The sequence below is a fragment of the Mus pahari genome, chromosome 5, assembly GCF_900095145.1.
Source record: "Mus pahari chromosome 5, PAHARI_EIJ_v1.1, whole genome shotgun sequence".
Lineage (NCBI taxonomy): Eukaryota > Metazoa > Chordata > Mammalia > Rodentia > Muridae > Mus > Mus pahari.
Window position 1 is genome coordinate 74397543 of NC_034594.1, and position 21648 is coordinate 74419190.

At 38.9% G+C, this 21648-nt stretch overlaps 1 protein-coding gene across 12 annotated transcripts in view; it reads right to left on the bottom strand.

Moving 5' to 3' along the window:
* Positions 1–6026: 6026 nt before the first annotated feature.
* Ppip5k2 (diphosphoinositol pentakisphosphate kinase 2) overlaps positions 6027–21648 on the bottom strand; it is a 66159-nt gene continuing 50537 nt past the window's right edge. For 5 of the 12 annotated variants that reach the window (XM_021199027.2, XM_021199026.2, XM_029539354.1 and 2 more), the window contains exons 25-31: positions 21468–21641; positions 20206–20278; positions 17823–17942; positions 16974–17036; positions 12738–12878; positions 11431–11556; positions 6140–7793 (exon numbers count right to left, since the gene is read on the bottom strand). In XM_021199027.2, the coding sequence (XP_021054686.1) occupies positions 7681–7793; positions 11431–11556; positions 12738–12878; positions 16974–17036; positions 17823–17942; positions 20206–20278; positions 21468–21641 (810 nt within the window). In that variant the 3' untranslated portion in view covers positions 6140–7680. Of the gene's footprint in view, positions 7794–11430; positions 11557–12737; positions 12879–16973; positions 17037–17822; positions 17943–20205; positions 20279–21467; positions 21642–21648 lie in introns of all 12 variants that reach the window. The other 7 variants (XM_021199029.2, XM_029539360.1, XM_029539357.1 and 4 more) reach the window with 6 other exon arrangements.

The following is a 21648-nucleotide window of genomic DNA, read 5'->3' on the forward strand; positions in this document are numbered from 1 at the left end:
AAGAAGAAGAAGAAGAAGAAGAAGAAGAAGAAGAAGAAGAAGAAGAAGAAGATGATGATGATGATGATGATGATTGTGCAAAATACCATAGTTTTGAAAACTCAGAATAGCTGGGTATGCTGAATTTCGGAGAGTAACCTTCCAGGAATTTGAAGACACTGAGAAATTTCCTATACGTTTGTTTTTGTTTTTTTTCCTTGCTGTATGTTGTAATTCTAAAAATTACAGAAACATTTTATTTTTTAAAATATAAAGAAGTGATAGTCCAGGTGCAGTGATGCACCCCTTTAGCCCTAGCATTCAGAGGTTGAAATGGGAGGGTCATGAGTTTCAACGCCACACTAGTCTACACAGCGACACCCTGTGTATAAAGAAATGAACAACAAACATCTCGAGACGCAATAAATCTGAGAAACATGGGATCTACTGTTTGGTGTTAATGACTGATAAATAGCAAAAACTTCTGTAAAATAGCAAAAACATACATTAATAAGAGCTATATCACTATTATCACGTATTATCTCTATTAAGTCTTATGTGCTATTTACAGTTGTGTGTGTATTGTTTTTATACAACTGGCACCTCAGTAGGTTTGTTTACATCAGCATCATAAAAAAATGTGAGTAAAATCCTGTACTGGATCACGAGGTGTATGGATGTTTCAGGTGCTTCACAGTTTTATGGGTCTACCATCATACATGTGTCAGGTTGCAGAGCAAAACACTATTATGCTGTACATGCCTTACAGCCATGCCAATAGGAAGCAGCAGCCAGCATGTAACTGAGGGAGAGAAGAGGTAAGAGGCTCTAAAGCTGAACATTCCTGCAGCTCCCATTCCTTGCTGCCTGAAAGAAAATAAAAGCTGTCAGTTCCTTCAGGCTCACGATCCGTTTGTAAGGGGAGAGGATTGTGTTAGCTCCAACTGGTGCCCCACAAACTGTACAGATAAGATGAAAACACACTTAGTACCTAAGGATAAGTAGCAATTAAGAAGTAAGATGCATTGCTTATGCAAAATCACTGCAAGAAAAGGGAGAAACAAACAGGAAAAACGGTAGCATTTTTCCTGTGGAGGAAAACCAACTCAGCAGAGAAAACTGATCCACTGAAAGCATGGAAACTGTGACCAGATATGCAGTCATCCACCACAGTATGTACGAAAATGAAGGGTACATGCAGGCCAAGGTAAGCAGGAACACCGTGGCAAAGCCACAAAAAGCATCAGCCGAGTTCCTAAAGGAAACAGAGAGAAGACTGACTACCAGTCTGTGTAAGAAACAGAGTGGGTGAAGGAAAGGGGCACAGGGTGACAAGGTAGAATAATTTCATCATCTTGATTAGCCAGGGGCTCAGGCATAACACGTCAAATGATAAGGTTATGTGTGGGTGCAGAGGTCAGTAACAGAAGCTGCAAGTGAAGAAGACAACGAACTAACAGGGCGATTGAATAGAAGTGTAAGCATACTGATTGGATGCCGGTTACGGCGTGAGGCCACAGACAGCGCATGGATGAAATATGTAGCTGTTTGTAGTTAAGGTGGCAGTCATTACTGGGATAAGCCAACAGCAGCAAACAAGGTGCATACAGACATGGCTGGTATTCACCCATTACCTGTCTCCTTCCCATTTCTATCAGAATATTATTCGGGTTATGTTCTCTCTCCCATGCAGGGTGTATGTAACAGCAGTTGTTCCTAACTAGGGTGTATTTGATAACATGGATGTGCTTTTGACTGACATTCTTGAAGGGTGGGAGGGTTATTGGCATGTAGGGTACCGAGGAAACCGAGCCAGCTCCAGCTCCAAGTCCTATGTGATCTTACAGGCTTACTCACCGGAAATTAGTCCTGGTATAGTACACTTCAGGAGGGAACGCTTAAGCTCAGAGGACACATCTCTGTAGGGAACTGTAGTCCGCCGAGACCCTCTGGGATGGGCCCACACCCAGCTTTACCCAGCCAGGCACTCTATTTACTTCAAGGCCTTGACTGGGGTTTTCTTCACACAAGTTGTTTTCTCCCACTTCAGGGAACAAAGCGGTAAGGCATTGTTCATTGCATGTCAGTGAATTTCTCCTGCCTGGATAGCAACGGATCACCACTCCTCATCCCTGTCCACTGGAGGGAGATGGGACAGGAGCCTAGGGCACTGTTTTGTAACTCCTTCATCTTGGGTCCTTGTCTTAAATGACTACTGTGGCACCTCAGTTTCTCACAGACATTGCTCAGTATCTTTAAACACAGATCAATAATCTGGTTCAAAGTGTCAATGCTGAGTGGTCATCAGTCAGGTCAACCAAGTTGTTCTGACTATACTAAATGAATGGCTATTTCATCACTGGGATAGAATTGCCATCATTTTTTGCTAGGCTAGCTATGAACAAGGAAGGATGTAGCCCTAATTGCCACTGAAAGACATCTGATGAGCATAAGGTTAAACACTGTTGAGATAAAGTTTGTGCAATGTCAATGGAGAGAGCAAGAGAAGTGAGGTCACTGATGACATAACTGCAGATAGCAAGATGGTTGGAGCCAATTCTGCCTTTAGACCTTAAGAAATATATAATGACTGTTCTAGCAGTTTAAGCCAGTTTTAATTGGTATTTTCTTCTCCACAATGAAAATTATGGCTACAGAAAGATGAAAAGTATAAATACAACAGTACCAGAAAGTATTACCTCCAAAGGTACATTACAGATAGATGAACTATAAAAACCTCTTGTAAGAGATTTAATATTAGTTTTAAAGCAAAGCCCATTGTTAATTCTATGCAAACTCCTACAAAAGGAATACAACTAATAGAACATATGAATACAAACAAAGTAATAGGACATAAACTCAATTACATAACTACTTAGTGTCCAAAGCATGCAATAGGGTAAAGTGATAGGATAAAAGTAAAACTTAAAGTGGCCATAAATAATTTATATGTGCTAGGAAACAGCCACAAAGAGTAAGGTAAAACCACAAATTAAAAGGATGGAGAGAAATTCCTAATTGGAGATTTTAATTTTGCTATTTCTATCCATAACAGTACAAAGGTCAAAAGGGAAGTAACTAGTGCATCTCACTGATATATATATAGGAAAGAACAATGATTCATTAAAAATATATAGTATACATTAAGGAATGTATTTTAAGGAGTATTTTATATTCTAAAGAGAGAAATTGGATCTTCCATAAACATGAATAGACACATCATGGAGCTTTGGTTGATAACATTTTGGTACCCAGCTTTCTAGAAAAAAGGAAGCCAGAAGCATAAATTTCAGTGGGTATGGCAGCGTAAGAGAGTGGCTAGAGCTGGGGCTACTGCAGTGGGGGTCCTACCACTCACACAGTAACAACAGGGTATTCCATGCTGTTCAGACAATGAAAGGAGAATGGTGTTAATAAAGCAGCTTGAAAAGTTCCCCGGAGAGACAGAGAACCTTCTAGGGAAGCTTGAACAGCAAACGAGTGAAATCTTGGCTCTACTCTAGCATGAAACTACATTAACAGTAGGCAGTAAAAGTTGTAGAGAAACCGGGAGAATCCTAATCAAAACACTTTCTCATTAGCTAATGAGGTCGGCTTTTAAATTAAAAAGGTGAGAATTTCATAGCTGAGTATTGTATCTATATTTCTTCCTCTCTCCCTCCCCTCAATTCCCCCCACGTCCTCAAAATCCCATTCTCTCAAATCCATGACCTCTTATGATTGCCCCATGCTTCTGTTCATCTACCCATCGATTGAACTTGCTAAGTCCAGTTAATATTGCTTGCATATGCATGTGTTTTGGGCATGGATAAAGAGGCTCATCACTGGAGAACATTTATTCTCTAAGTACCCAATGATTGCCTATAGCCTTTCGAGAGGTGAGGCCTTGTGAAACCTCCCCCATCCATGTCAGCATGTCAATGGATGTAGTCATAATTCAAGTCTTGTTTAGGCCACAGTATTGCTGAAACTTCATGTTCCCTGTTAGGCTTCCTGCTCTTCCAATCTTTCTGCCCGCTCTTCTGCAATGTCCCCTCAACCTCAGGCGAGTAGGGGTTTGCATTGTTAACTTAATGCTTATTAATTGGCATCTGGCACTCTACAGTCAGTTGTTCTCTGCATTAGGACCTGATGTAGACTTCTGTAACAATCTCCATCTACTACAGCAACAATCTGTTGATGAGGTAAGAGAGCTATACTTACCTGTTGGAAAAATGATAAATATTTAGAATGTATTCATAAAGGGGCCCATGATATCTACAGTCACAGGTAGGTAATTTGGTTCCTAGTACTAGGCAGGACTTCCCTTCCAGTCAGTGGAGCCTCAAGTTCAATTACACAGCTGTTGGTTTCTCCCGAGATAGAAGTACTACTATTTTTTTTTTTTAAAGCTTTATTTATTTATTATATGTAATTACTCTGTAGCTGTCTTCAGACACTCCAGAAGAGGGCGTCAGATCTTGTTACAGATGGTTAAGGATGGTTATGAGCCACCATATGGTTGCTGGGATTTGAACTCAGGACCTTTGGAAGAGCAGTCGGGTGCTCTTACCCACTGAGCCATCTCACCAGCCCAGAAGTACTACTATTGTACTTGCTGGGCTAGTCACTGTTGTGATTCATGGGTTTATGGCTGGTGAGGACTAACATCTTACCTATTTGGCAGCTTTTGTAGGACCTTTGGATACTGTTATCTCTAGTCCCCAGGGTGATTCCCTCAAGTCCTATGTCCAAAATGTGTGGTATCTTCAGCAATAGATCCTTCAGGTTCTTGTAGGCAACCTAGGGCAATAGTAATGCTTTGGCAATCTCTTGGCCTACTTTGACCAACAACTTGAGAATAAGCTTTCCATTCCTGGAACTGGTTTTGTTGTTGCTGCTGTTGTTTTTGTTAGACAAGCTATGGCTTTTGGAGGAAGTATTATCACCCCAGGTGGCATAAGGCATAATTCAAGTTTTTTATACAGATTTATACTTAAACAGAAAATAATGGCTTCCTATGGCTTTTTCAAACATCCTTAGTGTTATTTACTCTCCCCTCTCCTCCTCCCCGCTCCATATGAGTCCAGCCTCCAGTTAAGGGCTCCCAACAGTCCTGAGTTTTACATCAGATTCCTCTTGAAACTTTAAATTTTCTTCATGGCTGTCACCTATCGTGTTTTTGAGCTGTAGAAACATCGAGCACAGTGCCACATGCTTTGCCACATTACAGTTTCCTTTCTGCCTCAATTTTCTGTTCATGACTTAAAATGTCCAGCACACTTCTTTTTAATACAAGATAGCTGCATATTAACAAACTCCCCCTCCAGTTTATTAGTCATTCAGAATGGACTATGTACCTCATTAAAAGCAGGTAAGCAGGCTATTAGGCCTGAGATATAGGATTCCTGAGGGTAAAGGAATGAATGATAAATTATCAAGACTAACAGCTCAGGGTGACTTGACAATTCCTCAAGCTTGACTTCCTTATTTCTTTGCTGGCTGGAAAACTGGGCAGCAAAAAATAAACCCAAACCAAACCCAACTGCCCCCCCCCCCCCAAATAACAAAAAAAACCAACATGCTTTAGCACTTAAAAACTCTCAAACTAGCCAGGCATGCTGGCGCACGCCTTTAATCCCAGTACTTGGGAGGCAGAGGCAGGCAGATTTCTGAGTTTGAGGCCAGCCTGGTCTACGAAGGGAGTTCCAGGACAGCCAGGGCTACACAGAGAAACCCTGTCTTGAAAAACAAAATGAAACAAAAACCAAAAAAAAAACCCAACAACAAAAACAAAACAAATCAGAAACTCCCAAACCCCACATCTACTGAGTACTGGTAGAAACAGCTATTTCAGACAAACTTTCATAAATGGTGGTGACGTTATTTTGCTGTTATGAAATTGACTGATAGTGTGTTTTGAAAAACAATTCTTGCAAAGAGATGAGCATACAAAGCAATAGTATTGATTGGGGTGAATAAGGTAAACCCACAATTACTGAATTAATACTGAGGAAAGTGAGTGCTAAGGTACTTCCTGAGGCGGAGGACAACAGCCTGCTGCGTGTGCTCACTCATGAGCTTTATCAAACGGTACTTCAAGTAAAATGCTGCTGGGGATTTTCTATTTCGAAACAAAAGAAAGAACACACAAAAAATGCTTTAAATTCAAGTCACTCTTATTCTAAAAAGAATTTTAATTCATTCCACTTAAAAAATAAAAGTAGTCTCCTCACCCCCCCCATAATGAGTACATTAATCACATATTCACATACAGAGACCGTACATACATTCAATTGTTTACAAGATTTATCACCATATAATCCATTTACATTCAAGTGAAGTATATATATATATATATACTTATTTATTTGTATATGGTTGGAACTTCTATATCTCATCCCTTTTTAAAGAACCAAGATAATATAATATGCCTATTCTCTAGAAGTCAGTTCATGTAAGATGATTTAAGGTTAGAAGTCTCTTTTGAAGAATTACAATACCTATACAATAAGGGTCTAGTACTTCTAAACATAAGCTTGAAGCTACAGCTTACTACCTTAAGTTACATCATATCCAATGCTTGAGAATTTTATTTAGCAGGTTGTTTAGTTTGTGAGTAATTTAAAATGTTTCAAACAATTATTTGTGCATCAGGGAGAAACAGCACCAAGGAGAATGATGTCCTTTTATTGAAATATTAGATGAAATTACAATAGTCATCTCAATCTTTCTTCCAAATCTCACCATTTGTAAACACCATTTACTTACTACAAATGTTCAATCTTTTGAGTTTTCTTGGTGAAATCAACAAATACACTGGACATAAGAATGAAAACACAAGGACTATAACCTGGATGACACTTACCAACAGCAGAACTCCCATTTTAGACCTGAATCCATAGGTCTCAAGAAAAACTCAGAAAATCAAGTGTAAGATTTACAAATTTAGCAGTTACAGTTCATAAAAAGAAACTCTAAAAATGCCTAAAAAAATTTTTTTCTTGGTGAACCAAGAAATTTTTCTTGATGGTAAATGTATAAAGAAAATATTTTTTACAGATTAACCTGCAAATTTATGTATATAAAGGAATAGTTCTCCCACCTGCATTTGTAATATTTTAAATAATTCATAATAAAAAATTCAAAGCACAAATTAAAAAAATAATTCATGGTCTATATAATCCAGTCAATAAATATTGCAGCATATGTTACTGTAGCAATGACAAAACATTGTAATGTAAATGGTCAACGAGATCTCTTTGGAAATGTACTTTTAAAAAAAAAGTCATCAATACATGATCTTTGCCTGTCCAATCTCACTCACTAAGTGCAATTCTGTAGAAATGCATGTGTGTAGAGAGGCACCTGAAGAGAGTGCACTTTGGTACCAGTCAGCGGTTTCCTGTGTCCTTTGTATCTGCCACAGGCACATGGGAATCATCACAGTGACAACGATAGCAGTTGTCATGAATTTCGTTACACAAAGCAGACAGACATTATTTTGTACATTTCTAGATCCTGCCAAAGCTCCTTGTCTAAATAAAAACAGAAGGTCCTCTAGCTTTCGAGTTGTTTAAAGAAATACACAGATGTATAAAGTAAAGCATAATAACACATGAATTACTGGTTCTGACCAGCTTCAGTCAAGGTTTCTTAGACATCCTTTGCTAAGCAACAAGTCCCTTTCTAAGCATGGGAACTTCCGGTTCTGGTGTGTGCTCATCTTTTCTTCCCAGTGCTTTTCTTGGTTTCATGCCCCTCGGTTTTGCTATTTACGCTCTTCTTCCGAGATGAGGTATGGGAAGCCATTGCCGGAGATGGTCCGCCGGCTGCTATACAAACAGAAGAAAGAACCAGTGCCTTTGTGATTTGCACAAATCATCAGGGTTAAGAGAATGCTGGTGGGCGATGTGGCTGTGTGTGCTACAGTTGTGATAAAACATTACAGGCTTTCAATATGACACTAACCTTTTACAAGTCAACACAAATATAGAAAAGTAACGACAAAAGGCTGTGTTCCTAAAACCAGCTTTTTAGTTCACTCTATATTCTTCATGGCAAATATTCATTTCCATCGTAAGTACAATCCATTCTACTAATCTCATTCATCCTTGTGGCCAGGCCTTTCCCCTTAGCTCCAGATATAGAAATCCAACTGCCAATTAGAACTGTCTCTGCTTATATTTGACAGGAAATATAAACGAAACTTGCTTAAAACTGGATGTCATTTCCTCTCCAGGAACCATGTCCTCTTAAGCCTTCCATCTCATGACTATGCAAAGATGGAAGGCTGGAAGGCCAGAAGCACTCCCTCTCAGCTCAACCAACATCAGAGCGAGGCCTAGTCAGAGACCTAATCTAAGTGTAGTTACAGCTCTACTGTGCAGGCACATGTCTGTCAGGCTGACATTTCTTCACATGACCCACAATTGCTCAGCCACAGACAGAAAGAACAACCTTGACGACGGTGTATCAGGACAGCAGAAAGTGACAGAATCGGACAGTTACTGGAACAGAATCAAATGTGTGAGGAGAAAGCAGCAGAGTAGTCCTCCATCGCTCCTTCCTAACACCTTTTATCTGAGAATCGTTCTCAAGGTCCATCACAGAACCTGGCTAAATCTCCAGCATAACAGTAAGTCTTACTAGCATGAAGAAACACATGACAACTGCAGCTGACAGGAAGGGTGAGACTGACTCACACACGAATAGATTAATCTACTGCATGCACAGAAAGCCTCTGGTAGCACAGACAAGAAGAAGAGAATTTAATACATGAGCCGTCAGCCACTTCAGGGACATCATCTTACAATCTGAGTTTGGCAAATTTACCTCTTTACTTTTAAAATAAAACGATATACTTTGGAGACATATTATTGAAATACCAGAGTCCAAAGCTTCTATAACATAACATTTATAATGTCTAGGATTTAAAAGTTACTTAATACACAAGATTAATGTACGGTATTATAAATATTTAATGTAGAAAAGAATAGAAAAACATCTTTCTTGTAAAGGATAAAACTGACACAGACTAATCAGATAATGAATAATTTAAAATATTTTTAAAGCAGCAATTTCATGATCTATGTTGAAATAAATCATTATGTTTATAATGAATAAAAACTGAAAAGAAAAATTAAGAAGAATCAAATAGAATGCTTCAAATTTAAGAATAAAAAATAAATAACAGAAATAAAAGCTGGTTGGATTTCCAAGCCACTTGAGGCCATCCATCAGAAGAGTAAACAGCAGTGAGGATCACCACGCAGACACAATGGAGAAGGAAAGCAGGAGGACTTTCACCAGTCTGACTGTGGGGCAGCCACAGGCACAGACGAGCACGGGCACAGGCAGAGCAGATTGAATGTGTGCTGTGAGCAGGGCACACTTCAAATTAGCTAGAGCTCACAGAAACAGTGGGAACCAAAGAGACGGAAACATCAGTAGGACTGCCAAATGCTTCCTCCTATGTATTGTTTTGGATGATACACAGTTAGACCATGAAATGCTAAGAACATGAATGAACATGTATTTATAGAAGTCAATAAAAGAAAACTGAGGAAATAAATCAAAAAGGCAGCATACATATTTAAGTGAAATTCTGTAGATTATTGAATTAGTTCAAAATAAAGCATAAAAGAATAAACATGAGATAGAAAGAAACAACAACAACAACAACAACAACAAAAAGCAACAACAAATAAGGAAGGCCTGTGAATAATTACACTGAGAGTCAACGCAAACCAAGAAGAGGAAGCATTCAATAAAGCAATCAGAGTACCAAGTGGAAGAAAGTCTTCTGCAAAGTCCAAAACCTGGAAACAGAAAGGCAGAAGACAACTGCTAGTACCTGAGACATTAGACAGTTATGGAGAACGAGCAAAATGGACGTCTGAAGACAAGGGGAATAAGTCCCTGACAAATGCAAGGCATCAAGTCTGCCATAAAAATAAAACATAAAATTCATTCTACCAAGGACATCAGGTGGAAATTAAAATCTTATAGAACATATTCAGAGGAGAAACAGTTCTCAGGGGCTCATGAGAAAGGACACCCCAAACAAACTCCAGAGTAAAGCCTGCTCGTACGTGACACAGACATGCACATACTTGGGTGCTGCCCACTGTGTTCCTGTGGCTGTGTGTATCACACAGCACGAACAAGTAGCATTCACCCGAGGAATGCAAGAGGGTCACAAAACATGTTCAACACCATTTTAAGTTTGTTACTTAAAAATGTTCACACCCTGCATTTATGGGATAATTAACTAGTAAAGGTCAGCCACGGGTCCTGCAAATCTCTGGTCACCTGATTCATTCGTGGCTATGCTGACTGAAACAAGCTACACCCCTTCTGCTGTTTTCTTTATTGCCATGGACATAAACAGTATTAATATCTTAGGAAAAGGAACTGTACAAATGCCAGTTGCATCAAAAAGATTGCATCAAAATTTTATTTAAGAAAACTGCAGTTTTGAACGCTGTTATCTTTATAGCCTTATTTGACAGTACAATGTTCAAATCTACTTATAATACTGACTGATTCATAAGGTAAGAACTCCAGTAGGATTTATCTGGCAGAAATGGAGGTTAGCTAGGGCAAAACAGCAGCAAAGGAAACTACCATCCACTGAATGTTTACAATGTAGCCAAGTACCTTACATAAGCCAACTTTGCCTCTGCCAACTCTGTAGGAGAATCATTACCCAGATTGATTTTCCTGGAGACTGAGGATTAGTGTGAGGCAGGTCACATGATTAACACGTAGCAGAGCTGAGATCTTAATATGTATGTCCTTCTGATGTCCAACTATAAACTCATAATAAAAAGAATATCTAAAAACATTAAAACCTTGAAAAGAACCAAGACCCCTCTGCCATGAGTTTTTATATTGAAATCCTGAAGCTCTGAGGTAAGCTCCAAGGCATCCAGGAGGAACAGGGCTGGGTCCCCACCTGGGACAGGGAACGGGGAGAAACCGCATCAGTGCAGACAGCAGAGCAAGACAACAGGGAAACCACAGACGTGGAGTAACCCGTCAGCAGCCACGGAATGGAGTATCGATAAACAATCACCCTGGTTAGAAGAACAAAGAAGCTGGCAAAAGAGATGAATTTGGCAGTCACATAACCAGACTACAAATGGAAGATAAAAAAAAAACACTGGGCAACAGAATTGTTTCATTTAAATATGAAATGATTCCTTAGTCCCAACAGAGCAAAACAGAGGAGTTTAGAAAAAAAGAATAGGAAATCTATCTTATTAAGAGATTTAGGAGAGACCATGAAGGCAAGAGAGGCAAGCGAGAGGACATAGATAAAGATGTGTATAAGTGAGTCAGGACAATAGATTCTGAATTCAGCATCGCTATGGGAAAGCAGTGGTTACGACTTTACATCACTGGACAAGTGGCTGTCCCTGCTATCATTGCTGTATGTCACTCACAAACTCAGACAACATCTCTAACCTGCTTTGCTGCCTGCTTTGCTGCTCTTTAAAGCAGCAGGTGGTGTTGGGAGGATCTTTGTGGGTGTATACGTATTTAAGGAAATTTTTCTTCTCATTCCTGGACTGGAACGTGTGGCCACAGAGGCTGAAAAGAAATAAATAAAATTGAGTAACTTCATACCAAGTCTCTTCTCTTAGTAGTACAAAACCTTGTTTCTACTATCATTTTACAGTACTGGAAGCTAAACCTACAACTCTAAGCCATATCCCTTGTCCTCTTCTACTTTGTATTTGAAGATAATCCTAAGATGTTCAGGCTGGCCCTACATTCACTCTGTTGCCCAGGCTAGCCTTGAACTTGTAATTCTTCAGCTTCAGTCTCGTTAGAGAATAAAATCTAAAACTCTCACCTACTTCCCAAGGGATCTCCAAAGGGAAATAGTTTAGAGGCACGCTCATTACCAACCACGATTGGCTGACAACTGCCCTCTGGTACCAGAAGCAGAAGAAATGGCAAGGCTAGCTAGAACAGCTACTATTTCCAACCTGAAAATTACAATGTGCTGAGGGATACTACCCAGCTAAAAACAAGTGCTATAAAAAACAAACAAACAAACAAACAAACAAAAAAAACAAAAAAAAAAACAAACTCTTCTATTTTACCCTAACAACAAAAAATAGTGCAGAAAATCTGCATTACTTATAGAGCTTTAAGCTTTACACTCAAATGTAACTCTAAGGGAGTGTATAGTCTATTCTCTTATTTATTCATGGACTCTCTTCTTAACACACATGGATATCTTCAGAATTTTTTTTTTTTGTTTTAGGAAATATAGTTTCAAAGTCTGTGGTTCTAATTTGGAATCTTTTAGATGTGGTGGCAGATACTTGTAATCTCAGCTCCTGGGAAGTCAAGAGAGGAGGATTACTGTGAGTATCAGGAGAGCTGGGGTTACACAGAAAAGCCCCATATCCATCAATGAAACAAAACAACAGTAACAACCAAGTATCTCTAATCTGTTAGCAAAAATGGTGAGGGACAGACATGTGTTAAGTCCATGTGAACCACTCTGTAAATAATAAAAGATGAATGTGAGCTTTCAGACAAGTATAGCTTTTAAAGAAAGTGATACTAACTCTATATAATATACTGTTTACTTTTACTGCTAGAAAAACAATTTTGGGATAAAATGAAGAAAAATGGTATTATCACTCAAAAGAGTTACTAGCATTATTCCCTTACATTTGTCTCTCTTAAAATTGAGGCTATATTTGCATAGTATTTATTGTCCAATAATTAAGTAACAATGAAGGTGAATTCCTTACACATTTCGGGGACCTTGCGCAGAACCTCCGTTGATGGAGAAGCAATGGAAGCCAGAAAGTCATCCACTTGCTTTAAGAACAGGGCATTATGAAGTGTTTCTAGAGGACAGATGGATGGTACCATGGAATACAGCTCGAAGCCTAAAAGAGAAAAAATAAAGGACAGAGAGTAAGACTGGCTATTTTACAACTCAGTCATTACAAAGGAAGGCAATTTACTTAGGGCTGGAACGTTCAGGTTTTACATGCATTCACACAACATCTTTCAAGTCATGACACCAGATGCTATGCAACATGGAACCAAAACAAGATATGAACCATGATCACTTTAAATGTAATCAGACAGTACAGCATGCACACAATCCTTCAAGGTTGCTAAAGCCTAAGAATAACAAAGAAGAAAACCTGGGGTAGGGGAGAGATACATTTTCAGATTTAAATCTTTTAATGTTAGATTTATTTAACAGATGAACAAGATGATGCCATATTTTCCTGATACCAGAATCTTATAGTATCAAGATAATATCAACTTCAACATTTAGATAATAATGAAGTTAAATGCTGATACAAACTTCTTCAGAAGTTAATTACGTAGTTAATTGTGGAGCACAGATTGTTATTTTTCTCTAAGGCCAAGACCACCCTCATGGTCCTTGAGCAACACTTCCTCAATCAGGCAGGATTAATCATTCTGAAACATTACTTTCCTGAACACCAGTAATTCCTTGCTTGGCAGTCCCTGGCTGAGCAGTTAGATGGAACATACAGCATTATGAAGGGCAAGGATCTCCATGTTTAACAACTGCACAGGCACACAAAACTTCATGGTGAATCATGCAGCAATGTGCTAACAGAATCAGTGACACAAAAGCACATATACATGTAAATTATGTTTCTAAGACAAAAATATTAGTGTTCCATTTTTAAGAATAAAATGACCTATATTCATTTAAGCTTTAACTGAATGGCTTTAAAACTTGTTTTCATATTCTTTTAAGATCACAAATGTTTCCCAGAATTCAAACTAAGTCTTCTGTGAAAAAGTACCTCCAACACTCAAATTCAGATAGAAACAGAGTATTACAGGTTAAGAAATAAAAATTATCTAAACTCAGACTGCAAAATAGATGCTTTTCAACATACATGTGCTCAGTATGAGATTACACACTGTGAGATTTATTCAAAATTTGGGAGGAACGCAAGAATTGCTGGAATTCTCAGTTGGAACAGGGGAACTTTTAAAAAGGGAACTGAATGTTGTTATGAAAATAATCAAAGGATTAAGAAAATTATTGCTTGATTTCCAGGTGCAAACCAAAGCATGACCGTTCGTTTCAGGTAATGTGAAACAAAACCAAACAGAAGGAACAATCCAACATCCCAGCAGCAGCTAAAGCCACCTCACTCACCGAGGAGCAAAACTTTGCAATTCCCTCTTTTTAAACACAAGAGGCTCATGCACGTAAGCACACATCCTTTCTCTGCGAGACTCTCTCACAATAAGCCTCTCTCCTTTCTCGGGTTGTTCACCCTCATTTGTGACGGTTCCTTTCATTTGCCTGGTGGATTTCAAAGCAGCAAATGAGGTCTGACTGAACTGTTCCAGGATCTACAGACTCTTGCCATTTATCTCATCAGCTTACAGCATACAATGAAAGGTTAGTGCGGCCATCTCACAAGTCACCCTGCCAGCACGTTGGAAGCCATGAAAACATACCACTGGAGCCTAGAAACTCCCAGAGGACATGCATGGACCAGCACCTAGAGGGGACAGGCGTTCTGCACAGAGGCCCAGAGAAAAGGGAAAGTGCTGTCAGAAGACACTTTTCACCATGCTCCTCCCAACCAAAGATGGAGGGAGGGAAGTCCATGACACCATGGGTTAAGGTGGAAACAACACTCGAAGTCATTGGAAATAAAAAGTGAAGGGGACACATGACAGTTCACAGAACAGATAAGAAAGAACAGCAGTAAAGAAAAGGAAGTAAGGAAACACCCCCACCCCCAAAGAAAATGTTCCTAGAACTGAAGGAAACATGCTTCTATGTATCGGGCTGTTTAGTGTAGAAAAGTCACATGTAAAAGAAAAAGCCTAAACCAAAGGAATATAAAATTACTCTTATTTTCTATTAAATTGAAGTACTTACTACTACTACCACTACTACTAATCCTACCACCTCAGTTAAACATAGAACTTTCCAGAAAACCCACGGTGCTCCTAAGAAAGCAGCACACAAAGCTGACCCCTCCTTCCTTGGGGATTTCTGTGAGCCTGACTTCCTTAGGACTCCTGGTTGCCTTCTAGGAGGTTACTAAGCATGTGTTACCTTTAGAAGTTGCAGCTGAATCAAACCACAATGAGCTTTTTCCAAAAAAGTAACATTTAAACAGCCATGGGGTGGGGGTGGGGGGAGGGAATGTAGGTTGAATTCTTAAGCTTCATAAAAGTGAGTTTTTGATACTAATGCACATGCCAGCAAGATTCTGCTGAAGGGACCCTGATATAGTGGCCCTCTTGTGAGGCTATGCCAGTGCCTGGCAAACACAGAAGTGGATGCTCACAGTCAGCTATTGGATGGAACACAGGGCCCCCAATGGAGGAGCTAGAGAAAGTACCCAAGGAGNTGTAGGGGGCTGCAACCCTGTAGGTGCAACAACAATATGAACTAACCAGTACCCCCTGAGCTCGAGTCTCTAGCTGCATATGTAGCTGAAGATGGCCTAATTGGCCATCATTGGGAAGAGAGGCCCCTTGGTCTTGTAAACTTTATATGACCCAGCACAGGGGAAGGCCAGGGCCAAGTAGTGGGAGTGGGTGGGTAGGGGAGCAGGGGCTTGGAGGGGGGGGGGAGGGATAGGGAACTTTCGGGATAGCATTTGAAATATAAATAAAGAAAATAATAATAAATTTTTTAAAAAGTGAGTTTTTGAAAGACTTATTTGCCGTTAAATTTTTTTTTAAAGATTTATTTATTTATTATATTTAAGTACACTGTAGCTGTCTTCAGACACTCCAGAAGAGGGCATCAGATCTTGTTACAGAGGGTTGTGAGCCACCATGTGGTTGCTGGGATTTGAATTCCGGACCTTCAGAAGAGCAGTCGGATGCTCTTACCTACTGAGCCATCTCACCAGGCCCCCCGTTAAAAATTTTAAAATTAAAAACAAAACACTTTTTCTAGGAATTAAAGTACGTTCACTGTAAGTGAAAGCAAAAGCCTATGTAGGATTGGAAAACGGTTAGTAAGCCAAGCATGGAGGCTTACGTCTAATGCAAGCACTGGGCAAGTCTAAAGCTGGATGACTCCAAGTCTGAACGCAACCTGGTCTACACAGGAAGCTCTATGCTAGCCTCACTACAATATCAGACCCTATCTCAAGCAAAACAAAAACATCCCCCTAACACACACACACACACACACACACACACACACACACACACACACACACACAAAGCAGTAAATGCTCACAAAAAGTTATAATACTGCTACAACTTCATTTATATCAAGTAACAAACATGCTCCTATCCAGCCTCGATATGATGGAACCTGAGTATAACCAAATCGAGTTTCTGGATCTTAACTTCAGTTTTCTTTCTATCAAAATTCTCCAATTTTTAAGGAAAAACAAAGGCAACAGAAGGAAATGACTGCTGGGCCAGCATTAAACCACCCAGCCCCCAAGGAGGAGTTGATCCTGGAAAGTCTCTGAAGCGGTCCACACCACATCCAGTTGTGTTTCAGACAGAGGGCCAGACTGCTGCTGTACAGTGACCCTGGCTCCCAAGACCTTTACAAGTCTCAGCGGGTTCTTTGTTATGGATTGCTATGTATTTTCGTTGGCTATCTCAATAAAACAATGTGATCAGAAAAATTAGAAAAAAAAATTGTTAAGAATTAAGAACCAATTAAGAAATTAATTGTATTTTTTTTTTAAAAAAATGTATAAACTGATCACTTAAGGAATCAGAATTTTCAGCTGTTAATTTAGAATTAAAACTAATCATTACTGTGGTCATTAGACGATCGTACAAGTAATGTTCAATTATTGTGGAAATTATGGCAGAAAAGGGATCAGGACAGTATCAGCGGTTTGGTATATTAGTTGGAATTGTATGCCAACTAAAATTAAAGATTGGTAAGTTAGGTGATACTGTGTACCCCACATTTTGAAATTAAAAAAAAATTAAAAAGGGATGAAGCAGGGAGTATCTTTTAAAATAAAAAGCAAACGTACCATTGGTTGGGTGTCGAGCAAATGAGATAGAAAACCTTTTAACAGCAGACCCGCGTGTGGCGTCTGAGAAAGAGAAAAACAGGTACCTGAAGTTCACAGCTGCCAAAAGAGGAACACTTAAAACAGAGGGGGAACCAAATATGTGAGGACGTCAGGATTTGGTGACATGCAGAGGGGACAATGGAAGGAAGCCAAGGACTGGTTAAAAGCAGTAAACTGGCTTGATGGTACAGGCAAAATGTTTAATGAAATACACAACAGAAAGGAAAGCAAGATGGCCTGGCAATTCCAGTAAATCTGTGTTTTCCTGCCTACGGTCAATTTGTCCACATAAGAGCAAACGTTTTTAGACAGTGCTGATTCTGAAAGCACCCTCTGTCATGAGGGGCACATTTTCAGGACTCTCAAACATTCTCAACACCAGAAGATTAAACCTGAAGTCACATCAAGAGAAATCTTAAGAATGGTCACATTGCACTCTACGTTTATAAAATGTCTACCAATATATTTTCTCTTACTAATACACCTAAATAAAATGAGTGTTAACAGTGGACAAGAGTTTAAAAGAAATTTACTCTTCATAATCTAGACTTTCCTTCAGCTGAAATAATAATGAAGTTTTAAATTCTCTTTTTTGACAAACCACTTACTGTACATGTACTCTCTATTTAACTGCTTTTGACTGACAGAACCTGAACCTGAATCTCAGGCAGGACGCACTGACAGGCATTTGGGAAGGCAATAGGGTTCCACGGCAGTCTGTGGCCTTAGACTTGCTTTTGAGAAACACCACTCCTAAGCATATGCATGTGTGCAGGTATGAATCTGTGTGTGCATGTGAGCACATACCATCTATGCATCCAGAAGAAGTCAGCTTTTTACGGTGAGTACGGGCATAATCCTGTAGGTTAGGTGCACTTGAAGAACCCCCGAGCACTGAGGTGCTAAACAGGCCCGCACAGTGAGACCCTGATGGGAGTTAGAGAAGACACATACAGCAGGTGTTCTTCCATTCACATTGGGAATGCATGCAGCATGCAATCGACTTGGCTCTTACCAATGCACAGGCAACCTTTGGCAGTGCCTTGGAGAGAGTCACAATAGGCTTGTAACAGTCTAGTGACACCTATTTGAGTACAGAGCTTCTAATAGCCAGCACTATTCACCACAGGTACAAACGGAATAATTCAGTACTGGAGAAAATGCCTTCTTTGAAAAATAATATGCCAGTATACTAATCATCAACATGTACATGCTAAAATTATTGAAAATACTACCATAAACGTTAATTAGGAACAGAATAAAGTCTTATAGCAAATCATAGTGAGTTTATATATATATACTTATCATATGTATTTTATCATATACATATGATCATATGTTGTATTATATATCATGTGCATATGATTATATGGATTATATATATATATATATATATATATACACCTTTTAGCAAAAATTAAGTCATATTAGACATTTTTAACATACTTAAGAAATGAATGTTTTTTTTCTGATGCCCCTGAACTAATAATTGTACTCTTATGAAAAAGCATTTTTATTAATGAAAATAGACAAAAATCATTCCATTTCAGTCACTTAATAAGGGACTTAAAGCAGGAAAGTTTTTTAAAGCAGGAAAGTTTTAATGAAGGCCTCCAAGGAAATACATCATTGATATGTAAAACACAGCCAGTATACATCAATGTGTTGTTTGTACCAAAAGTTCAAACTTAAAAATGTTCACCAAAGAGAAAAGTATAAATAATTCCTGTCGAATATATAATTATGATCATTCAGTGAAAAGGAGTCATGTATGTTCACATAAAGATATCATAGGAAGATGAAAAGCTTTCAAGACAAAGTGGAGGACATTAACTACAGAAAGAATCATGTACACAGGTACCAACACAGTTAGGACACTGCAGACCGTAGCACATAGTGACATCGAATCATCCTTTGTGTCAAGCCTACTTAGATAACCAATTAGAGAAAAGACTATGCCACTGTGTCACAGCTTAGCATCAAGGAGCAAAAGGTCAGTGGGTTGAGAGGGATATTCACAATGCCATTCTCAATATGCCCAAAGCATATTGAGCTGTTTACAGTTCAGTTAAGAGCAAGGCTGTACTGAGTTCACTTTAGTTTCCCAAGCTGCTCCTTGGGAAATCTAGCTCACCCCAAGAGGTCCTTAAAATCTTTTGACTTTATTTGCTCATTTATCTTCACATTTTCTTTTTTACCTACATTTGAAGCTATCACTTTTTGCTAAATTCGTTGGTCATCATCAGCTGATATTTTTGCACTTTCTTTGGAATATGTGATCAATTCATTTTAAGTGAATATTATTATTTGTTCTAAGTAAGGAGTTTCACGTGAGCACTCCACACACAGAACTGGATCCAGTGACAGCGCTCTGGGTGAAGCATCACTAGAAAGTCAGACTGCTAAGCAGTGTTGCCTCCTTTGCCACTACTTAAAACAGCTAAATTAGCTTTGACCTTGCTGGCTGTGCATGGTGGTGTCATTAATACCAGCTCTGGAGGCAGGTAGATTTCTTTAAGTTTGAGGCAAGGCCTGAACTACATAGTAAGTTCCAGGATCAAGAGACCAGCCTCAACAACAATAACAAAAAGGATTAAAAAGTTTTTAATAAAATGGCATATTTTATCCTTTTCCTAATAACAGATTTACAATGCCAAATATGGAACAAAGAAATCCATACATACATGGTAGACAAGTGCTCTGCCCCTGACCATCAGCCCAGCCCTCTTACGACAACTAATCTCTGAAGTAAAGTTTTTCAAAATACATTTAGAGTTGCATTGGAAAGTCTTGTATCTGTAACCCCAACACTAGAGAAGCTGAAATGAAGGGTTTCCATAAATTCAAGGACAAGCGAGACTACAGAATCCACATGACAACAACAGGACCCCTCCCTCAGAAGAAAGGACAGAAGAAACAAACGGGCAAACAAACAGAAGCCAACACTGGCAGTTAGTCACCACAGAGTAGTCATTCAAATGGTTAAACAAAAATACTAAACACTACTTCTTGTTGTATGAAAATTTTATCTTATATTTTGAATTTATGATTCAACAATTCTGAACTAGTGCACAATAAATACAAACTAAAGCATAGCATTTGGTCATGATTTCACCACTGTAGAGTTTTACCTGTGCCTAGTAGGGAGTTTCAGGAGGGGATAAAATACAATTTCCTTTACATCACATACCTACTGTAGGGTTCTGCTTCTGTTCCACAAGATTTCTTGGTGTTCGGAGATAGTTGGCATTCTCAGACACAACCTGCATAGAGAAAGTGGAGACTGAAATATACTAGCAAAATGAATTCAAAGGTCCATATTTCATATGCACCCTGTTCCAGACAGACAAAGGTTAATAAGCTGTATGATAAATATTAGTAGAAATACTTAAGACATGAAAGTTCATGCAAGATCCCCTCTGAAGGGAGTTCATTTCATATGAGGTCCTTGCAATGAAGGGGTGCGAAGCAGGCATTCATGATGAAACATGACAGATGAGAAAAAACAATTCACAGATTGATGCAATTTCACTTTCTCTTAAAGGAAGCCCATTGCCCACTGTTAAACAGCGCCTGTATTTAGAGGAAAAACAACCACAAACAAAAGGAATGACAGACAGACACTGTTGAAGTCACCATACAGTTTCTGATCCATGCATGGGCTTTATCAGAGTAACCTTTAAGTATTCAGCCTTAGTGGATACCATAATCCCTTTTCCTACAATCAAATGCATTAAATTTCCAAGAGGAAACAGCTGAAGTTATCAGAGAAGTCATGTGGTGGTAGGCCTTCCATTAGACAACCAGAGAGTTTTAGTTTCGAATGTCATCAAAGAAAGTCCTTCTGAAGTTACTTTAGTGAAAAACATTTTACAACTTCACACATGCCCGTTGTTGTGTTTGGAGAACAAGTTGCATATTTAATATTTCCAAATAAAGAGATCACAGAGAGACCAATCAATGTTTAGATATCTGTCACTAATTAAGACCAGGCCACATTAATTTTTGATATTTTCAAAAATTTCACATTCACAGCAAATTCTAAATGGAATGAGGCTTTTCAAATAATGAGGGGATATCAAATAATCTTAATCATCAAAGTGTGTTAAGTATGTTTCTTGAAGTTTATAGGACAACTAAGGTCTAAGAAAGATTTTTTTTTTCCTTTCTAATTTATTTTTGTTAGCATGGCTAAAAACCCAGGAGAATTAGGATTTTTTTAAATCTCCTGTATATTTAAGAGGTCCCCAGTAAAAATTTGAAATGCATGCCACATAGATGCTTTCTTTCCATGAAAGATTGAGCAATATCAGAAGTATCTTGAGGTACTAAATTTAAGACAGAAGGATTTCCTCTGATGTAAACGACAAGGGATTAGATGTCCTCAAAAATAGCTGTTTGTTGCTCTGAATGCAAGAATGGAAAATATTTAATGAAATAAAGTTTAAAAACCTGTTGCCATGAGCCAAAAATACTGGATGTGAAAGCCAATGATTTGGGGGAGACAGGGGAAGAGGGGATTTGTTCCCCTGATCTGCGTCTTCGACGCCCAGTACCCACACCACTGGTATAATGCAGCCAGGTGCCAGTGCCCTCTGGGCTAGACACACTCAGGGGGGTCTCTTCCTGGAAG